The sequence below is a fragment of the Lagopus muta genome, chromosome 1 (assembly GCF_023343835.1).
Source record: "Lagopus muta isolate bLagMut1 chromosome 1, bLagMut1 primary, whole genome shotgun sequence".
Classification (NCBI taxonomy): Eukaryota; Metazoa; Chordata; class Aves; order Galliformes; family Phasianidae; genus Lagopus; species Lagopus muta.
The window spans coordinates 192,620,405-192,642,629 of record NC_064433.1 but is presented as its reverse complement, the minus strand read 5'-3'; the positions used below and the strand labels follow the sequence as shown (position 1 = coordinate 192,642,629).

Here is a 22,225-nt window from a genome sequence, read left to right as displayed (position 1 = left end):
CAGGAGGGCTGAGGGCTGGGGGATGCAAGCAGGAGTTGTGCACACAGGGCTCAGCATCTCGAAATGCTGTCGACTGCCCCATTCCTCCCAGTTTAAATGAAGAGAGATCGACGTGGGGGTTCTCCTCTCTTGCACTTCTTTAGAAGTCGGTTTCAGCAGTGAAAAGAGATGCTGAACCCATCTCCCCCACGCCTCCCACCGAAAAATCTGTAAATTTAAATACGGCATTGATTCATATATTGAAATCCCCTCAAAATCCTTCTTCTGCATGGAAGGGGAGGGGAGGGAATGCTTCCCACCCTGGTCCCCAAAGCAGAACCTCTTCCAGGCTTTAGCGGAGCATCGAGGGTCATCTACTCCGAAGTGATGGTGCCAAGGCAGCTGGAGCCAAGGCACGGGGCGGCCACGCAGGTCAGGAGCTTTGGGGAACGATGTTGAGAAGCATATTTCAGAGCTGGGACGCCCCCAGCTCCAAAGAGAGGGGTTTCCTCTCCAAACCGACCTCCAGATGGGGTTTCCTCAAGGGGAGGTGGTTGGAAGGAAGCGGTGCGAACGCGCCGTGCTTTGGGTGTTTCAGGACGACGTGGCCTATTTAATCGTGGCAGAGGGAAGCTACCACGTCGTCCATCTGACTCGGGCAAAGTAAGGCTCTGCCTCCTCCCCTGCCACCTCCAAGTGGGTCCCCTATGGGGTCCGCTTGAATTTCTGCTTTGCCTTACAGAAATCTGGTAACCAAGGAGCTCCCTGTTTACACATACGGCGCCAGGGGAGAGCTGATCACCGAGTTCCCCTACATCCAGGTGCAGGGAAATTGAGGAACCCCCAAAATATCCTCCCCTCAATTCACCATGGATCCAAAGACTCCGCGCTGCGACTTTCACATCTCTTTTTATGGATGCCTTTCTGAGCTGGCTTGTACCTTGCAGGACGACTGCTTCTACGAGGGCTTTGTGGAAGGGTCACCGGGCTCCATTGTGGCCCTCAGCACCTGCTATGGGATCAGGTAGGGCTGTGCGCTGAGCAATGCGTTGTAGATTCGGTGTGGGATCAGGTAGGGCCATGTGCTGAGCAATGCATTGTAGATTTCGGTGTGGGATCAGGTAGGGCTGTGCACTGAGCAATGCATTGTAGATTTCAATGTGGGATCAGGTAGGGCTGTGCACTGAGCAATGCATTGTAGATTTTGGTGTGGGATCAGGTAGGGCCACGTGCTGAGCAATGCATCGTGGATTTTTAGGATGTAAATGCATCTGCAGAGAGATCCTGCTTAGCCACATCACAGAATCGGTGTGGAAATAAGCAGCCTAAAGATGGATTCCCCCCCTTAGGAGATGGATTTGATGATCCTTAGGGGCCCCTTCCAAGTCAGGATATTCCACAATTCAGTGACTCTCTGAGCAACGCATAGCGTTCATCTGCAGCTTTGTAACTCTTCCCCAAAGCTTTGATTGCTCTTTCAAGGACATCCCACGTCCCCCAGACGCTGGGCATGACGCTCTTTGTACCTCCTCACTGGATCCCTGCCTACAGGTTCACAGAATCAAGCTACGCCAGGGGAGATTCAGGCTGGACATGAGGAAGTATTACTGTTCAGAAAGGTGGTCAGGCACTGGAATGGATGCACAGGGAGGTGGTGGAGTCACCGAGCCTGGGGGTGTTCAAGGAAAGGCTGGATGTTGTGTTGAGGGACGGGGTTTAGTGGGAGCTGTTGGGAATAGGGAACGGTTGGACTGGGTGATCTTTTAGGTCTTTTCCAACCTTAGTGATTCTATGCTTCTATGAATCGTCCAATCACAGAATCATTCTGGTTGGAGAAGACCTCCAACATCCCCAACCCATCCCCACCAATGACCCCAGCCCTCAATTCCTCACCCCCGTGGTTCTGAACACCCCCGAGGATGGTGACCCCCCCCCGTGCAGATGCATCAACGCATCACCACTCTTTGGAGAAGAAATTATCCCTAATACCCAACCTGACCGTCACCCTATCGCTGTTACCTGGGAGCAGAGGCCGACCTCCCCCTCTCTGCAACCTCCTTTCAGTGCTACCAAGGATGTTTTTCTCATTCCATCCTTCCCAAACATACAGAGTGTGGATTGTTGGGGTTTCTGTCTGACAGCACTTGGCTTCTTCTTCCCTTTACTAACCGATTTCAGAAGCCAAGCTTCTCACCTCTCTCTGTCCAGAGGAATTCTGCAGATTGGGGACCTGCAGTACGAGGTGCAGCCGGTGCAGAACTCCTCCACGTTCCAGCACCTCATCTATCGCACAGAGCCACCAGAGGGCTGGGTCCCACCGTGCCGACTGCCCACGGAACACCCAGCCAAGGATGGAGACCACACCAACGGGAGCAGGGCAATGCTCAGCGTGAAGGTACGGGTGCTCTGTCAGCTCGGCTCAGCATCTCACAGGGTTCAGTGCCACGTGGGTTACGTGAAAGGTTGGGTTTCATGAGCACCAGGGGGTGCATCTGTGCTGCACTGCCCCGGTTTGCTCACATGACATGGGAAAAACACATTACACAGACACGTCTGCCACTTCTGTGCTGGTCAGAAACGTCCATCCCACGTTTCGCAGAGGAAATCAGTTCGTTCTCCATCTTCTGATGTTGCTCAAGTGCCCGTTTTCAGAAGGAGAAAGAACAATTATTTGCTTTGTCAGTGCTTTCTGGGGCTGGTGAGGACGTTTGTCATCGCTGTCCCTTGTGTCAGGAGAGCTGAGACGCCGTGTCATTCCTGCACCTGTGAGCAGGGACTGCTGGCAGCTCCAGTCTGACCAATGCCAGCTCGTTGTGATTGCATTTGGGGCAAGAAATCAGGAGGGAAGCGGTCCAGTGCTTTGATTGCATTCAAGCCCTGAAGATCACACTGCAGCGCTCCGGAACACCTACAAGGGATTTTAAACCTCCCAAAAGCAAAGCTTTGAACCCAAAGATGCCATCCTGGGCTCAGGACGTCCCCGTGGTGAGGCGACACTTTGCAGGGGTGGGATGTTGCTGCCATCGAGGCTGCTGTTGGACTGGATGGCATTGAAGGTCTGTTGCAACATGGATGATGCTGTGATTCTACGCCACGCGTGGAAGATCACGCATTGACCAGTTGCTGTCAGCAATTCATGTACAAAATGCAGAAGCCCAAGGCTGAGAGCACCTGCCATCGATAGGCTCCCACTGCTGGGACGTGTTGATGCTCTGGGGACATCAAAGCCCAACAGAACGAAGCAAGAGCCATTCCAGTGCCTTTCCAGTGCCTGGAGCTTCAGTGCAGGAGTGCTTGGAGTCAGCAAGGAGCTGCTGGCCTCCTGCTGTTTGATGGGCACAGCACAGCTCGGGTGCAGAACAGCTTTTTGGTGCTGCATTTCATGGTCTGAGCGATAGGAAAATCATGCAAAAGCTGAACACAAGCAATGACGCCCAATCTACAGCCACATTCTGTCTCTGAATCTCTCTGTTCTGTCCCTGATTACTCACTGCACTCATTAATGGTTTTTCCTTCTCTATCACGTAGTCTCTGTGTTCTCGTGCTCAGATCACCAGGGAAATAATCCTGCACCTTGGATCTGCAAAGCTTCGGAGCCCTGGGCAGCCCCTGATAGGCGATTTGTGTCATTTCTTCCCTCTTGCAGGAGGTGCCCGGTTTCGAGATCCTGCCCACGTCCACCAGATACCTGGAATTAGCTCTGGTCACCAACAAGGAGCTGGTGAGCGCCAGGTGCCGTCGCCGCGGTGCTTTGCTACGGCCGTTGTGTCGGAGGCACTGAAGGCTTCCTCTGAAAACAGGGCACGCGGTGCCCCGCTGTCTGTAGAGAAGAACCCCGTCATTCACGTGCAGCCGACCCAAGCACTTCTTTAGGCAGCGTGCAATGCTGTAATCAGAGGCTGAGAGAGAAGGAATGGTTTTAAAACAAGTGCTGGGGGCTGGCTGCTCAGGGACGGATCCGAGCGGTGCTTTCGGGGTTCATCTGAGCACTTGAGAATCACACTTGTATTTATTGGAACGGAACGATGTGTCAAAGAGTCCTATGGGAATGCAGGTCCTGGAAAGGGTTTTGTTTAACAGAGGCTATTGCAAGCAAGCACACCTTTGCCTGTGTCGTGTTACTGAACGAGCAGGTTCCTGTCTATGCCAAAAGTCGTCTTCCCAAAACAACAGAGCCTCAGTGGGGTGGCAAACCCCACCCTGTGGGTCACAGAATCACAAAGATTGGAACAGGCCTCCACGATCCCCAAGCCCAAGCTCAACCCATCCCATCCCTCAGTGGCACATCCCCATTAAACGTGGAGGTTGGTGGCCCTGCATGTGTCAGGGGGGTTGGAGATTCATGATCCTTGAGGTCCCTTCCAACCCTGGCCATTCTGTGATCTGTGATCCCCATGGTTCTGGAACCCCTCCAGCGACCTCCAGCTCCCTGGGCAGCTGTGCAGCGCGCCCCCAGCTCGCATCCTTCCCGTGTTGTTACTTTCTGATCCAGGTCTGTGTCCCTTCGTGCCGTATTCAGTGCATCTTTGCACATCTGCACAGCCGGGAAGCAGCTGAGGGGGGATCTGTGGGGCTTCCTGTTTGCACCCCGAGGCCGTAACTTCATCTCTGCTCCCCTTCCAGTTCAAAGCCAACAGACACAACGAGACCCTGATGCTGCACCTCTTCATTTCCATCAGCAACATCCTGAACACGGTGAGTTCCCATGGGAGAACGCCAGCAGCGCTCGGTGCCAAGCCAGGAGCCAGGGGAAGGGATGGCTGCTGTGTCTGCAAACACTGCCAGGCAGCAATGAGCTCCCGAATGATGTAAAACCCAATTCCACGGCTAAAAAATTGCTTCAAGTGTGAGTGAAGCCAATTGAGAAATAATTGTGAAATTATCCCCTTCAAGCTGCTCGATGGAATATGCATTATCAGTGCTAAATGCTTCCTGGTAGCTCATTATATTCTCCCTCTCTCTTCATTATCTTGCTTTGAACCTCTGGAAAGAACATTGATGGGGCACTGGGGCGGCAGCCACAAGCTCAGTCACTCCAGGCTGGGCAGAAAGCCCTCCTGCATTACCATCATGCAGGAAAACAAACACGGCGCTCAGCCACCAGCGCTTGGCTCTGGATCTGGGCTGCTGAGCCAGTTCCAAAGAGAGGCAGGAGGCAGGATGATGGGATCGCAGACGCCTGAGGTTGGAATGGGAAGCACAGAGCTGTCTAGGTTGGCCAAGACCTCCCGGCTCACTCAGCCCAACATCACAATGATGTGTGCCCAGGTGGCCAAGAGGGCCAACAGCATCCTGGGCTGCATGAGGAATGGCCAGCAGAGCAGGGAGGTGAGCATCCCCTGCACTCAGCTCTGCTGAGGCCGCACCTCGAGGGCTGGGTTCAGTTTTGGGCTCCTCACTGCAGGAAAGATGTTGAGGCCCTGCAGCGTGCAGAGAAGGGCAGCGAAATGGGGAGGGGTGTGGAGCACAGGGCTGCTGAGGAGCTGAGGGAGCTGGGAGTGTGGAGGGTGAGAAGAGGAGCCCAGGGGAGACCTGACTGCACTCTGCAACTGATGGAGGGAGGTTGTGATGTAAAAGGGCCTGGCCTCTTCTCCCAGGCAAATAGCAGGAGCCGAGGAAACGGCCAGGAGTTGTAGCAGAGGAGGTTTAGGTTGGACATGAGGCAGAACTGTTTCTCTCAGTGCTCAGGCACTGCAATGGCTGCACAGGGAGGTGGGGGAGTCGCCGTCCCTGGCAGCGTTCAGGAGGCGCCTGGATGAGGAGCTGCGAGATGATTTGGTGCTGGTGGTGGCAATGGTGAGGAGGAGACGGTTGGACCGGATGATCTTACAGGTCGTTTCCAACCTCATGATTCCACGATTCTGATTCTATGACTCTATGATTCTATGATCCTATGATCCTATGATTCTATGATACGATGATTCGATGATTCGATGATTTGATGATTCTATGACCTAGCGAATCCCAGCACCAAACCACATCCCTTGGAGCCACGTCCCAAACACCTCCAGAGTTGGGGATGCCCCCACCTCCCCCAGCAGCCCGTTCCAACACTCGGTGGCCCTTTCTAGGGTGAACTTCTTCCAAACCTCCACCCTCACCTCCCCCTGGTGCGACTTGAGGCCGTTTCCTCCCCACACACCGACCCAAGCCCTTGCTGCCCGCAGGTCTACAGGAGCATGAAGCTGCAGGTCGTCCTCAGCGCCGTGGAGATGTGGACCTCAGAGGACCAGGTTGCGGCCAGGCAGAGCTTGTCCCACACGCTGCGGTCCTTCAGCAGCTGGTGCCAGCAGGATGCTGCAGATCGCCTCGGCTACGACCACGTGGAGCTGCTGCTGTAAGGGTGGCTTCATCCCCAGCCTTCCTAATTCCTGCCCCTTCGTGCTCATTTGTCCTGGCAGTATCTCACAAGAGATTTTCCAGCTTAGCCCGTGTTATTAATCAGCCCGCATTTGTCATGCAAATTGGTACACAGAGGATTTTAATTACGTTGCCCCTCCTTTTCCTTGTCCTCTTTTATGGCTTCCCACAGATCCATACACGTACATCTTTCTTCCAATTCCACTACAGTTGTCCGTAACTGAATTATTATAATCTCATAGGCAGACTGGCCGTTCATTTTTCAGACTCACTAACCCGTTCTCAGGTGGTTTGCAGCCCAATATTTGAATTAAAGCTTTGGATGGGGGGGAGTCAGAGCTCAGCCTGCAAGCTGTTTAAACACTTTGTTTGCTTTTTATTTAAGACCTCTCACTTTGCTCCCGTTTTGACTTCTTTCTGCAAGGAAAAAAATCATATTAAGACACACGTTGTGTCTGTATCCGTGGTCATTCAGCAGAGAAGGGAAGCCACACAGCCAGCCCAAGATGCTGGCATGGAGCCGAAAGGATGCCCATGGATTTTGCTTTCAGAAAGAAGATCCTTGCTACCTGCAGCTGTCATTTTCCAGCTGTTTCCAGCTGCAGCCCCAGCAATGCGTCCTGTAGCTGTGATGAATTTCCAGTTTCTCTAATGCCCAAACCTCTCTGCTGCAGCGGTGAGCACTACAAGGAGTGGGGCTTTACCTGGAAGGGGACGGTGTGCCAGCCCAACTCCGTCGGCGTCGTCTCGGTAAGGAGAGGCCTCCCAGACCATAATATTCCCCCCGTAAACCGTACTCCTATGCAGTACTTACAGTTCCACAGAATGATCAAATCATGGAATCATTCCAGTTGGAAAAGACCTCCAAGATCCCCATCCTCAACCCCAACCCATCACTGCCACTAAATCACGTTCATCAGTGCCACATCTCCATGACCCACAGTCCCTCAGAGCCACATCTTTGTGACCCACAGTCCCTTAGTGCCACATCTCCAGGGTCCAAAGTCCCTCAGAGCCACATCTGCATGAGCCACTGTCCCTTTATGCCACATCTTTGTGACCCACAGTCCCTTAGTGCCACATCTCCATCATCCACAGTCCCTCAGTGCCACATCTTTGTGACCCACAGTCAGTCCCTCAGTGCCACATCTCCATCATCCACAGTCCCTTAGTGCCACATCTTTGTCATCGACAGTCCCTCAGTGCCACATCTCCGTGACCCACAGTCCCTCAGTGCCACATCTCTGTGACCCACAGTCCCTCAGAGCCACATCTCTGTGACCCACAGTCCATCAGAACCACATCTTTGTCATCCACAGTCCCTCAGTGCCACATCTCCATGACCCACAGTCCCTTTATGCCACATCTCCATCATCCACAGTCCCTTAGTGCCACATCTCTGTGACCCACAGTCCCTCAGAGCCACATCTCTTTGACCCACAGTCCCTCAGTGCCACATCTTTGTGACCCACTGTCCCTTTATGCCACATCTCCAGGGTCCAAAGTCCCTCAGTCCACATTTTTGTGACCCACAGTCCCTTAGTGCCACATCTCTGTGACCCACAGTCCCTTTATGCCACATCTCCATCATCCACAGTCCCTTAGTGCCACATCTTTGTCATCGACAGTCCCTCAGTGCCACATCTCTGTGACCCGCAGTCCCGCAGTGCCACATCTCCATCATCCACAGTCCCTTTATGCCACATCTTTGTGACCCACAGTCCCTCAGTGCCACATCTCTGTGACCTACTGTCCCTTTATGCCATATCTCCAGGGTCCAAAGTCCCTCAGTGCCACATCTCTGTGACCCACAGTCCCCCAGAGCCACATCTCCAGGGGAGATGCCCCCACCACCCCCTGGGCATTCTGTGCCAACGCCTGACCCCTCATTTGGAGAAGAGTTCCCAGTTGGCACAAATTTCACATTGCTGGAAGCCTGGCTCTGAGCATCTCTGCACCCACGCCCTCTGCTCAAGAAGGCACCGACTTGTGTTTGTTCTCCTGCAGTTCTCTGGCCAAGACACCGTCCAAAACGCGATGACCCTGGCGCACATGATTGGCCACAGCTTGGGCTTCAGCCACGACAACGGGAAACAATTGCAGCACAAATCCTGCGACTGCAACTGCACCCACAGGGGCTGCATCATGGGATCACGCCCAGGGTGAGTGAGTGAAGCCTGGCTCTCCCTCCATTGCTTTGGGTGGGATTTGGGTGCTCGCCTTCTGCTGCCCACCTTCGAGTGCCTGCTGGGGTTGTGCAGGGGCTGTGGCTGCTGTAGATAAGACAGGAGATCCCAGCTCTCCCTGAGACACACAGTCACACAAACTCCTCTTCTTGCCTTCCGCTGGTGATGCAATAACTGTCTATCCATTTTCCACCTGCTTCCTCCAAGTGCTGCTCACACACCTCAGAACCAAGGGTGGAAAACATCTCCAAGATCATCCAGCCCAGCCATCCACCAACACAACCCCACCAAACCACGGCCCTCAGTGCCACATCTACACATGCACATCTTCCAGGAAGTCACCTTGCACGTGGCAGGAGATGCTCCTTCCCCCCTCTCTCTTGTTGCAGGACCATAATGTAGAAAAACCGTTCCACTGATTAACTAAAATCACCCGAAATGCGTTTCAGAGGGAGCCATCAGCACTCCTGCTTCTGCTTATGGTGGGGTGAAGACCTCAGCAAGCCGGGGAACTGCATTTCATGGCCCTCTGCTCCTTCAGCTTTCACCATCATCCATTGGAACAGCAACCTCTTTGAGTCCACCAAGTGTATGTAGGTGGTACGGTTACACAATATATAATCATTTTTTTTTTCTTGCAGATCTTGCTTGGCATTCAGTGACTGCACTCTGAAGGAATATTACGAGCAAGTCATAAGAAAAAACAAACCTTGCCTGCTCAACATACCGCCTTTAAAGCCATCCCTTTCTGAACTCTGCGGCAACGGCGTCCTGGAGAGAGGAGAGCAATGCGACTGCGGCAAAGACAAGGTGAGCAGCTCGGCGTTTCACCACAATCTGCACGGCAGAATCACAGAATCACAGATCACAGAATCACCCGGGTTGGAAGGGACCCCAAGGATCATGTAGTTCCAACCCCCCTGCCTGGCAAGGCCACCAAACATCCACATTCAGATCAGGTTGCCCAGGACCCCGTCCAACCTGGCCTTAAACACGTCCAAGGACGGGGCATCCACAACCTCCCTGGGCAGCCTGTTCCAGGGCCTAACCACTCTCCTAGTAAAGAACTTCCCCCTAACATCCAACATAAATCTTCCCTCCTTCAACTTGGATCCATTTCCCCTCGTCCTGCTGTTGTCAGCCCTTTTGAAGAGTTTACTCCCCTCCTGGGTGTAGGTTCCCTTCAGGTATTGATAGGCTGCAATGAGGTCACCCCGCAGCCTTCTCTTCTCCAGGCTGAACAAGCCCAACTCCCTCAGCCTGTCCTCATAGGGGAGGTGCTCCAGCCCCCTGATCATCTTAGTCGCCCTCCTCTGGACCCTTTCCAAAATCTCTATGTCTTTCTTGTACTGAGGGCTCCACACCTGGACACAGTACTCCAGGTGGGGCCTCACAAGAGCCGAGTAGAGAGGGTCGATCACCTCCCTGTCCCTGCTGGCCACCCCTCTCCTGATGGAGCCCAGGATCCCATTTGCCTTTCGAGCTGCGCACTGCTGGCTCATGGTCAGCCTCTCGTCCATCAGGACCCCCAGGTCCTTCTCTGCCGAGCTGCTCTCAAGGACCACTCCTCCCAGCCTGTACAGGTGCCTGGGGTTCTTCCGGCCCAAATGCAAAACCTTGCACTTTGCCGTGTTGAACCTCATCAGGTTCACCCGAGCCCAGCCCTCCAGCCTGTCGAGGTCCCTCTGAAATGGAATGGCTTTGGTAAACCTGGAATGGCTTTGGTAAACCTGCAGTGTCCTGGCAATGGTAAAAGCCAATGATCAGCAAAGGGAGGGTTTTCAGGCAGGCTTTCAGGGGGGCTCTGCGGGAAGGACGCGCCTTTGCATCCGAGCTGCTCTGTGTACAGGCAGATTATCGCCACTCGCCATCTTCCTGCCTGCAAAATAAGAGCTTTTCTGTTTCTGTTCTCTTTTTTCTGTTGTATTTATGCTAAAGTCAATGGAAGAAGTGCTTCCATCCTGTCGGTGTATCTCCACGGCTGTCACCCATGCGGTTTGCAGCACTTCAGCAAGGCTGAATTTGCCAGCAATAACTCACATGCAACCCGTGGAGCTGCCATTTGTGCCACTCCACCAAAGCGCAGCCTTCACCCTGACGTGTCCCCATGTGCACTGGATGTAGGCATGGGCAGAACGCCCTGCACCTCACTGCTGAGGGGTCTGCTCCAGGAAAAGCCACCTGCTGCCTGCAGAGCCCTGCTGGCTGCTCCCAGAGCTCTTCTCCTCCATCAGACATGGGCTCAAGCACGCCAACCACGAGCTTCCTTCCACTACAGCTCCTTTTGCCCCTCTGTTTTCCACCTCCCACGCCTGTTCCACCCTAATGGAATTGGGGGTGTGCAAGGAAAGGCTGGATGTTGTGTTGAGGGACGTGGTTTAGTGGGAGCTGTTGGGAATGGGGGAACGGTTGGACTGGATGAGCTTTGAGGTCTTTTCCAACCTTGGTGATTCTGTGATTCTATGATTCTATGATTCTAATCCACCTTCACTTCTCTCCACCTTTGGTCTTTCCTCCAAGCCACCCCTTCAGAACCCCCCAGAACATCCCATAAAAAGTCTTAACAACATCTTACCTTCCCTCTAAAACAACACATTTCTCGTCTGGCCTCTCCAGGTGACCTAAAGTTCTCTGCCAGCAATTTGGGAGCTGTGGTCTTTGCAAAAAGCCCCATTATTCCATCCTCCTCTGGGTTTGTGTACCTGTGTAATAATAATAACCCTTTACTGTTTCCAAATCCCCTCCTTAAGCTAAAAAACCATTGCTTTGTAAGGAGAGCTAAAGAGAAGATATCTCTTTTTTAAGGATACTCCAGGTATCCTTAAAAATCAACTTGTTAACTTTGTTTATGGGACAAAGTTTGGGGTGATGGAATCACTGAACCATAAGGTTGGAAAAAGACACTAAGATCATGGAGTCCATCAGCTCTGACATCAAGAAGGATTTGGAGAGTTTGGAATTTTAAGGTGAATTATAGCTGGAAGAGTTGAAAAAGGGAAGGAAGGAAAGGGCAAAAGAAGGGGAGAATGACAGAAAGGGAGAATGAGCTCTCCTGTCTGCTCGGAGGGGTTTCCAAGCACCCTGGAAGCACCAAGGAACCCATTCTTAGAGCAGTGCTGTGCGGTGTGCAGGTTGGCTGATGAGCAGAGATGAGATGGAAGTGTTCATCTCAAGGGAAAAACAGGAGTTGTTTCAGCAGCGTTGACACGAGGTGTCCTTCCCTGTGCCAGAGAACTGCAGCAAGCCCAAGCGCTTGAAGAGCAGCAGAAAAGAGCAGGCTTTTCCCTCCCATAAATTCCTTTGATTACACGATCCTTTATGCTGGAGGTGTCCTGATAAGAAACTAAAGCCACAGCCTTCTGGTGTGGTTTACTTCCAGGCATGCCTCAAGGAACGATGCTGCTCCTCCAACTGCCGGCTCGCCCCAGGAGCTTCCTGCTACAGAGGAGAATGCTGCCACAAGTGCCGGGTGAGCCATGGCACGAGCACTGCCACTGCACTCACAGTGCAGGGGAACCAATGTTTGCTTCTTTCTCTCCCTTCCCTTCCCTTCCCTTCCCTTCCCTTCCCTTCCCTTCCCTTCCCTTCCCTTCCCTTCCCTTCCCTTCCCTTCCCTTCCCTTCCCTTCCCTTCCCTTCCCTTCCCTTCCCTTCCCTCCTTTTCACAGTTTCAGCCAGCAGGAAAAATCTGCAGAGCGCGCCAGAGCGAGTGTGATCTGCCAGAGTACTGCAATGGCAACTCAGCCAGCTGCCCTGTGGATGTGTTTAAGCAAGATGGAACTCCATGTGGCAACAACAACCGCTGCTACGAAGGGCAGTGCCACAGCCACGAGGCGCAGTGCAAGGCTCTGTTTGGCAAAGGCAAGATAATAACTGACATAAGGAATCAGCAAATCATCCCACGTGGAATTAGCTATTGCCTTAGAAATGCTTCAGCATTTAGGCATCAGGATGGGCTTGGGCTGACGTGCTAGAAAGGAGGGAGCTCTGTGGAGAAGGTCCTGGTGACCAGCAGGGTGATCATGAGCCAGCAATGTGCCCCCATGGCCAAGAGAGCTGTTGGTGTCCTGGTTGGCCAATGGTTGACCAGCAGCTGACCATGAGGCAGCAGTGTGCCCTGGTGGCCAAGAAGGCCAATGGGGTCCTGGTTGGTCAACCGTTGGCTGCAGGCTGATCACAGACTATAGAATCATAGAATCAGAATCATAGAATCATAGAATCATAGAGTCATAGAATCATAGAATCATAGAATCACCAAGGTTGGAACAGACCTCAAAGCTCCCCCAGTCCAACCGTTCCCCCATTCCCAACAGCTCCCACTAAACCACGTCCCTCAACACAGCACCCAGTCTTTCCTTGAACACCCCCAGGGTCGATGACTCTCCCACCTCCCTGGGCATCCATTGCAGTGCCTGACCTTTCTGACACGTCATTCTTCCTCATGTCCAGCCTGAATCTCCCCTGCCGTAGCTTGAAGCCATTCCCTCTGCTCCCATCACTGATGGCACGAGAGCAGAGGCCGACCCCCAGCTCACCACAACCTCCCTTCAGGCAGCCATAGAGAGCAGTGAGCTCTGCCCTGAGCTTCTCTTCTCCAGGCTGAACATTCCCAGCTCCTTCAGCCTCTCCTCATCAGCCCTGTGTTCCAGACCCCTCACCATTTCATTGCCCTCCTTTGAACACGTTCCAGGCCCTCCATGTCTTTCTTGCAGTGAGGGGCCCAAAACTGGACACAGCACTCGAGGTGCGGCCTCACCAGTGCTGAGTACACACTATCAGTGCGCCCTGGAGGCCAAGAAGGCCAGCTGGGATGCACAGAGTGCGGGCAGCAGGACGGGGAGTTGCTCCTTCCCTCTGCTCTGCCCTGGGGGGGGCACACCTGGAGTACTGCACCCAGTGCTGGGCTCCCCAGCTCCAGGTAGAAAGGGAACTGCTGGGGAGAGCCCAGTGAGGGTGCAGAGATGGTGGGGGCCTGGAGCAGCTCCTGGTGGGGACAGGCTGAGCGCCCTGGGGCTGAGCACCTGGGGGAGAGGAGACAAGAGGGAATTATTACAGAATACTTTTGAAATGCCCCGGGGTTTTATAACAGTAGCTACACCACTACACAGGTGAAACAACACACATTTAAAGGCAGTATAAAATATCTGTTTACAATAGTCAGGGCAGCAGAAACGTGGTTCCCTCAGGCATTAGGCTGCTGCAGTGCTGTTTAGCTGCATCTCGCACTCAGTGGGACAAGGGAATGGCACTTCTAGTAATGAAGAAACAGAAATAAACACACGATGAAAACAGCCATCGAAACCCTTCTTACGCAGCTGAAAGCAGCAGCGCTCCCAATTTGCGCATCTACATTTCCCCCAGTTCTAACTTGAAGTGCAACGCATGCCCACACCTCTTTGAGGCTCTCTCAGTTCTGTAGGAAGTAGCAGACTTCCCCAGGTCACGTCCCAGGGCCGTGGCACAGCACATGGGCTCCGCACTTCCTCCTCACCGACAGCAGCAGTGACCACCAGGACCGAGCTGCAGGTTTCGCTATGAGCACACGCAAAGCCTTCTGCAAACAAAACCACATTCCTCCGTGCTCTGCCACATCTACACAAAGTTTGGAGTCTGCAGAGCCGCAAACCTTGCCCACAAAGGCAGCAGCGTTGGCCACGCTGTAGGCAATGATTGGCGAATATGAGGATGAAAAACTGGGGGCTCCCCGGGTTGGAAGTGGTTCTGTCTTGCTAACCCAACTCTGGGAGTTGTTTCTGACGTCTGACCAGAATCCTTCCTGTTCATACAGAGCATAACGGTAGGGATTCTGGTTTCAGGGTAAATCTAAGATACACTGGCACATTTGTTTTAGAAAAAGAAAAAGAAAAAGAAAAGAAAAAAAAAGAAAAAGAAAAAGAAAAAGAAAAGAAAAAGAAAAAGAAAAAGAAAAAGAAAAAGAAAAAGAAAAAGAAAAAGAAAAGAAAAAGAAAAAGAAAAAGAAAAAGAAAAAGAAAAGAAAGAAAAAGAATAAAGAAAGAAAGAAAGAAAGAAAGAAAGAAAGAAAGAAAGAAAGAAAGAAAGAAAGAAAGAAAGAAAGAAAGAAAGAAAGAAAGAAAGAAAGAAAGAAAGAAAGAAAGAAAGAAAGAAAGAAAGAAAGAAAGAAAGAAAGAAAGAAAGAAAGAAAGAAAGAAAGAAGAAGAAAGAAAGAAAGAAAGAAAGAAAGAAAGAAAGAAAGAAAGAAAGAAAGAAAGAAAGAAAGAAAGAAAGAAAGAAAGAAAGAAAGGAAAGAAAGAAAGAAAGAAAGAAAGAAAGAAAGAAAGAAAGAAAGAAAGAAAGAAAGAAAGAAGAAGAAAGAAAGAAAGAAATAGGCTTTGGAGAGATTTCCAGTCTTTATCCCAATCTTCCACTCCACATTATTCCAGACAAATGAGCGTGGTCTGTTCTCTGACCACTGACTGTTCCCTTGCAGCAAATCTCTCCCCATAGCCACTTCATTACAGCCAAACAGAGGAAAACAAGACACACACACAAATAGAATCCATAAAACACATTGGGCCATCAGAACACCCACAGAAACCATCGGGAGTTGCCTCACCACAGCAATCTCCTCCTTTCTCCCACTCCGCAGCCGCCCGCCGTGCCCCACTGAGCTGCTTCAGGGACGTGAACGCGCGAGGGGACCGCAGTGGGAACTGCGGCTGGAACGGCACGCACTACACCAAGTGCCTGGAGGGGTGAGCAGTGCAGTAACGGAGCGTGGGCATAGGATCATAGAACCATAGAATCACAAGGTTGGAAATGACCTGTAAGATCATCCAGTCCAACCGTCTCCTCATCACCATTGCCACCACCAGCACCAAATCATCTCGCAGCTCCTCATCCAGGTGCCTCCTGAACGCTGCCAGGGACGGCGACTCCCCCACCTCCCTGTGCAGCCATTGCAGTGCCTGAGCACTGAGAGAAACAGTTCTGCCTCATGTCCAACCTAAACCTCCTCTGCTACAACTTATGGCCGTTTCCTCAGCTCCTGCTATTTGCCTGGGAGAAGAGGCCAGGCCCTTTGACACCACAGCCTCCCTCCATCAGTTGCAGAGTGCAGTCAGGTCTCCCCTGAGCTCCTCTTCTCACCCTCCACAATCCCAGCTCCCTCAGCTCCTCATCAGCCCTGTGCTCCACACCCCTCCCCATTTCGCTGCCCTTCTCTGCACGCTGCAGGGCCTCAACATCTTTCCTGCAGTGAGGAGCCCCAAACTGAACCCAGCCCTCGAGGTGCGGCCTCAGCAGAGCTGAGTGCAGGGGATGCTCACCTCCCTGCTCTGCTGGCCATTCCTCATGCAGCCCAGGATGCCGCTGGCCCTCTTGCCCACCTGAGCACACTGTGGGCTCATGTTCAGCCCAGCATCAACCAACACTCCCAGCTCCTTCTCTTCTTCACTCATCCAGCCACTCATCCCCAAGCCTGTAACGCTGCGTGGGGTTGTTGTGGCCAAAGTGCTGGTGGCATCACCACCAGAGGCACTCAGACCCTTTCCTGAGAGAGATTCAGCCTCATTTGTCGCTGGGATTTGGGCACAAAAGGTTCCCAGCTTCCCTTTTCCAAGGGGTCAACTGGCTGCACCGCGTTTTCCTTTTCCGTTTGATAAGCTCTTCTCCAAACCCCCTGTTTTTGTTTTTTTTTCCACCTTTAGTGCTATTTCCTTTCAGCATTGCCACCATTTGCAGCTGTGGTCAGTCGGTATGTCCTGAAAGCACACCTTGAGGGACACCCCTGGAGAGGACACAGCGCTGTCCTCCGCCTTTCAGCACATCACTCCCCAAGCTTTCCTTCCCATCCCTGTCCTGTGGGATTTGATCAGGACAATGGTTTGAGACCAAGGAGATCTGCCTACATTGGGGATCTTCCCCGTGCCCAGAGGTGGCTCCTCTGCCCACAGCAGGGGGTTGGAAGCAGATGATTTCAAGGTCCTTCCAACTCAAGGCATTCGGTGATTCTTTGCCTACCTTGCCTTCCTTCACGCTTGCACTTTGGTGTTTCACCACCAACTGGGACACTGCTGTCATTGGAGCAGGCACCAGAATGAAAATTCATCATTCAGCCTACTTTTCATGCTGAGCACTGCACAAGCAGAACTCGAGCTTCACTCTGGCCACCTCTGGCCACAGAGATGAGCTTCGGAGGAACGATACCTAAATCCTCCCAGCAGAAATATCAGTATTTCTCATGCTTTATAAAAAAAAACAGGTGAAAGGTACGAAAAGCAAGGCTCAAAACAAGTGGGAAGCATCTCTGTGACTTCTTGAAAGCTCCCCAAGGGCTGAGCCTGCCTGGCCCAAGGCACCAGCACCAGCCGGCAGGAGGGTCCGTGTCAACACCAGCACGGATCACTGCTCCCTCTGACGTCCCTGCAGACCTTGCAGCAGCCTGTCTGTCTGTCTGTCTGTCTGTCCATCTCAGGAACATCCTGTGCGGGAGAGTGCAGTGCACTAACATCAAAAGAGTGCCAGTCCGGCAAGACGGCGAGACCGTGGTCCAGACCTTCCTGAACAACCAGCTCTGCTGGGGGCTCGAGTTCCACCTGCCTTTCGACACGCCTGACGACGGCTCGGTGAAGGACGGCACGTCGTGTGGCACAAACAAGGTACCCACAGACAGCTAGAATAGAGCACGACGGGGGTTAAAGGGAAGGGTTTTCTTCCTAAAGAAAACATTCGTGACCTCTGATGTCAGCCCCCGTCTGTTTAAGTCCTCCCTTAGCAGCTGGAAAACAGCAGTGTGTCGTGGTAGCTTTTGTTGTTGGCAGCACACAGCTGTCTTTCCATTAGAAAAGGGAAGTAAAAGACTCTCCGCTCCTTTGGAAGCAACCAATCAAAGTCAACCTTTCTTTGCTGTGCACACAAAAGCATTGTGAATGTTCTTCCAAGAATAGGACTCATTTCTTCCCTGCGAGGCACTCAGAATGCCAAAGTCCTGTCAAGGCGGTGACGTACTGAAGGAGCATTTCTTGCTACCAGATGGCAGAGAACCGTTCTGAGAAGAACACGCGTGCTGAGTGGCAAGGGAAGGAGCCCTTGGTAGACTTCCCCTTTCAGAAGAGATGGGTCCCATGCCTCTCGCCGCAGTCATCGCAAAACCAATTAATTTGCAAGGCCAAAAGCTGAAAATAAATCTCCTCCTGCCCAGAGGAGACAGCTGTGTGCCTCCTGAAGGTACGAGGAGGCTCCACGTTATTCACTGAGCGCACACCTATGAAGATCAGGGTGGTTGTGAGGGGTCCATCCACAACCCATCCATCCTCCCTGGCCTTGGGCAGGTACTGAAGGAGGGGTGTGAGCAGAGCGGGCACAAGGGGGGCTTCATACAGGGGGCTTCATACAGGCCATTGGGTTTTTGCAGCAAACGAACGACTCCTGAAGCAGAACTGGTTTCTGCGCACGCTGCGATGCTCAGTTGGGTCTCTTCAGCCTCCCCTTGGGTTTGGCTCAGACCTGAAACACAACACCTTCCTTTTTTGCTCCTATTCCTTCCCCTTGTTGCTTCTTTAGAGAGAGGGGATGGAAAGCCCTGAACAAAGGAACAGGCTCTGTAATTTCATCCTCCTTCACCAGTCGGTGCCCTGTTCCAACACCTGCCGTTGTGCCTCGGCACTAACAGCAAGCTGCCTCTTCCTGCAGATCTGCATCAACAGGACGTGTGTCAGCGCAGCTTTCCTCAGCAGCGTTTGCACAGCGAGAAAATGCCACGGCAGAGGGGTAGGTAGAAAACCTCGAGCTGTCCTTTGAAGGGGAGAGTGTGCGAAATGTCAATTTGCCTTTCAAAGCAATGCAGAGGTTCAGAATGGCTCCTGGCTCAGCGGCACAAACATTATTTTGGTTCCCACACATGACTTCCCCCCGGATCCTGCTCTGACAGCTTGCAGCCCTCTACCTCAGTGTTCACTGCCTTCCTCTGCCATTTTTCTTCTTCGTTCCCACAAACAATGCAAAAAAGTGACTTCTGCGTTGTAATGTTTCATCCTTCAGTGCAGCTGTCAGTGCTGCTGAATCTAAATCAGCCAGAGTTGGAGAGAGCTTCTGAAAAATCCATGCTTGATTCTGTAGCACTGCTCTCCTTGCAAATGCCTCAGAAATGGCAGATTTTGTACAACGTTTCGATGTAGTCTCACATAAAACCCACGTTTCAGGCAGTAGCACTGGCAGAATCTCTTCACACAGGGGTTTATTTATGATGCCACCCGTACCTGTCCCTCCTTCCAGACAGATCTCCCTGCAGAGGAGCAGATCTGTCTGGGTGTCAGCATGGATGTTAAAGGAGAGTTTTGCCATCACCTCTGTCTGTCTTTATCTTCATTTTGAATCACACGAAGGTGACAAATCCATTTGGGACACATTTGTGAAACGCTGCGTCGTCGTGGCAGAAACAGTTACAGCATCCGCAAAAGGAGGGCAGATCTGCAAGCAGCAAAGGCTGCAGAAGTGCTTTCTGATGTCGAGATGAAAACAGAGACACGCAGAAAGCACTCCTGCTAAGCTGGAGAAAGGCAAACGCAACCATCTCTCACCCTCTGCGTGCTGTCAGCTCCTCCTGCTGTGTTTGCAGCCTCTCTCTGCGGGACCATCATCACAGCAAGAGGGTGCAGGGGTGGATGGGGAGCTCCTGCTGCCTTCACGTCACCACAGAGCAAACACACAGCTTGTGACAGCTGTGTCCGGGGCACCCGTCTGCCACCTGCACACAACAGAGGTTAAACATTTCCACGGTGGCTGCCAAAGGAGAGTGACAGATTAGCCTCAGGGTGTGGATTCTGCTGGGTCCTGAGACGAAGTGCTGGAGGCCAATCCCCAGGGGCCACCCAATGACTGCTGCATTTTTCATGCCGTAAAACATTCATTTTCTTTCAGGTCTGCAACAACAAGAACAACTGTCACTGTGATTTGGGATGGGCGCCTCCCGACTGCAGGGCAAAAGGGTTTGGAGGCAGCGTTGACAGCGGACCGCCTCCTTCTTACTATGGTGAGCACAGTGCAGGCTGTGGGGCAGCCACTCTGCACATCACACCGCCTCTCAGCACGGTTTTCTCTTGAGCAAGATTGCTACCCTTCCACCTGAGCTTTCACATCATTCCAGCCTTGGTTCAGGCAACTCTTTTCCCTGTGCTATTTAGCCACATCAGGTTTGGATTTGATTGAACTTGAGCTTCGTGGGCCGCTTCCACTTTCTATAATCTGCTCAACTCTGCCCTATTCTACTCCCCTATTTTAATTCTATTCTAATCTTATTCTATGTTAATCTCTTTTTTTCCTCTCATCTCGCCTCCCTTTTATCAGGGCAGTGGTGCTTGCCCTGCCTGCCCTCTCTGGCCACTCCCAGGGCACCCACAGGAACTGCGAATCGATTCCATTAAGCACCAGGGCCAAGCAGCCAGCACGCAGTTCATTAAGACAGCTGATCAGGAGCGTCTGTTGAGCTCATCAGAACCCTCTTAGGAGAATTTTCCTCTCCTCTTAACAGACATCTCCAGCACAGCTCCAATCCTGGGATGACAGGGCATAAATAAATATTTTCCGGGCACGTACCCCTGAGGGATGCTCTTCTGCCTTCCCATCTATTAGGCGTAACGACTTGCTGATGAACAAAACCGCAGTCACTCAGCAGAGCTGCGCTCCAGCTCCTGACCACGGTTGGCTTTCAAGCCCTTCCCAGGCCCTCTGTGCCCATCCGTCCTGATGAAGAGCTCTGAGCTCTTTCTGCTGATTGCTTGGCCAGGCAAAGGAAGCAGCAGGGAGCCCGGTGGCCCTGCAGAAATCGAGCTCTTTGGAGCAGTTGGCGCTCAGTGCCTCCCATCAGCTGCTCCAACATCGCTGTGATATCTCACCTCCTGTGCATGGAGATGAAGGGAGCCAAGGGGCCGTGCTGTGCTCCTCAATCCACGGAGAGTGGCTGATGCTGATGCTGATGCTTAGGCTGCAGCTGATGTCTCCGTGTTGGCTCTTCAGGCGTGCTGGAAGGAGGAAACCCTTTCCCACCTTCCCTACAAACAACCTCCCACCTTTCTTTATCCGCACGCTGAAGCCTCAACCATCAGCAACGTTCAGCTCAAACCACTCACCCTTTCTGGCTATATTTGGGTGCTTCTTCACCTGCGTGCCCTTCTCTGTGCGTCCCGGGAAGCTGCCTTGCTTGTGTGCGATGTCCTCAACCTCCTTGCAACGCAGTCCCAAAAGCTCATTGTCCCCAGGCCTGTTTAGCATCACTTTACGCTCTTTGATGAACACCTCACGGCTTCTGCTTGCTTCTGAGAGAGAAGAGAACACTGGTAGCTCCCACTTGGGTTATCAGGGAGGTTTCCTAGGGCGTGCACATGAGCCCCTGATCCTTTGTGCACTGGGGAACACCCGACAAGCTGCCATTCCCTGCCAGCACGCTTTGTGTGCGCAGAGTGTGATGCTCTTTGTTTTCCTTTCCAAGCGTACGGAGCTGCGGTAAAAGCCGCTGGAACGCTGCTTCTTCTCAGCCTGATTTTGGGCGTTCTGCTGTACAAGAGGGCTGACATTGCCGGCTATATCCGAAGGTAGGAGCGCTCCAGCAACCAGCAGTCCCTACCCCAGGCTCTCAGGGTGCCCAGGGTTGGGGGTCGCTGTCACCACAGCACTGCAGGGATGTGGCACTGAGGGCTGTGGTGCACTGGGCACGATGGGCTGAGGTTGGACATGGGGACCTGAGGGGTGTTCTCCAACCTCAGTGATTCTGTGATTCCACGGTTTCTTTCCTTGGGGAGGAATGAAACCAACCATGTCCCGAGCTGGGAAGAGTTCTCTCACTGCTGCTTCTTACCTGGAAATGGCTGCTAGAGCTTCATTGCTTTTAATCCATTCTGGCATTTCATTTTTTTCCATAGAAATTCTGAAATGAAAGCTGCCGTCTGACTTCAGGGTATTTTTTTACAAACTTTTACTTCTTCCAATCAGCTTTTCCTTTTTTCCCTTAGTTGCTTTCCCTCTTCCTTCCATTTTCACTTCCTTCCACGAAGAAAAGAGTTGAGAAAAGAAAGATTTCTGCATAGCGCGCGGAAGACAAGCGCTCCCTTCTCCTCTCACTGCTTTGCTTTCGGCCTCAAACAGCAGCATCTCACCCTGCACAAAACCCCTCCGCAATGGTCACTGAGCACTTGATTTCATAGGTGGCGACGTCAAAGATGGGACAGAAGGAACAACCCCACTCCTCCTCCTCCAGAACGGGTAAGCACTGCTCCCATCTCCATTAAAACTAACGCTCTCGAAGAGGGGGGTTGGGAAACAGCAGCTCCTGGCTGCTTTCCTCCCATCTATGTTCTTTCCCAGCCATTCTTGCTCCTCCGGTTCTGCCGGTGCGAGCTGAGAGGTGAGGACGCACCCAAAGGATACAAATACCTGTCAGTATCCCTGCAGAAAACTGTTCTGGTTGGTGCCAAAAGAGTTTAACGTAAAAATACCAGGTTCCTATAAATAGAAGTGCATTCGGGCTGACTGCGCCGAGAGCCGACGTGAGCGTGAGAGCGCAGCTGCACAAAGCCCAAACAAAGCATTTCTTCTTGTCAGAAATGAGAATGCTGCCTATGTTTGAAGAAAGACAAGGTTTCTCCCCCCCCCCCAAAAAAAAAACCCAACAACGATGAAAGTCAGACATGGCAGAGGCCAGCAGGGGCTGCCATGCATTGCGGTCAGCTCCCATCTCAGGCCATGGGG

At 52.4% G+C, this 22,225-nt stretch overlaps 1 protein-coding gene across 1 annotated transcript; it reads left to right on the top strand.

The window, feature by feature from the left end:
• Positions 1–508: 508 nt before the first annotated feature.
• Positions 509–22,135, top strand: LOC125702962 (disintegrin and metalloproteinase domain-containing protein 20-like). Its single transcript, XM_048966909.1, has 18 exons — positions 509–642; positions 722–800; positions 927–1,003; positions 2,188–2,374; positions 3,626–3,700; positions 4,603–4,674; positions 6,147–6,316; positions 7,014–7,089; positions 8,347–8,501; positions 9,167–9,335; positions 11,905–11,994; positions 12,193–12,385; positions 15,132–15,237; positions 16,959–17,142; positions 18,176–18,253; positions 19,403–19,514; positions 20,970–21,072; positions 21,682–22,135. The coding sequence occupies exons 1-18, from the start codon at positions 509–511 to the stop codon at positions 21,959–21,961; spliced, it is 2,340 nt and encodes a 779-aa protein (XP_048822866.1). The 3' UTR covers positions 21,962–22,135.
• The last annotated feature ends 90 nt before the right edge of the window (positions 22,136–22,225 follow it).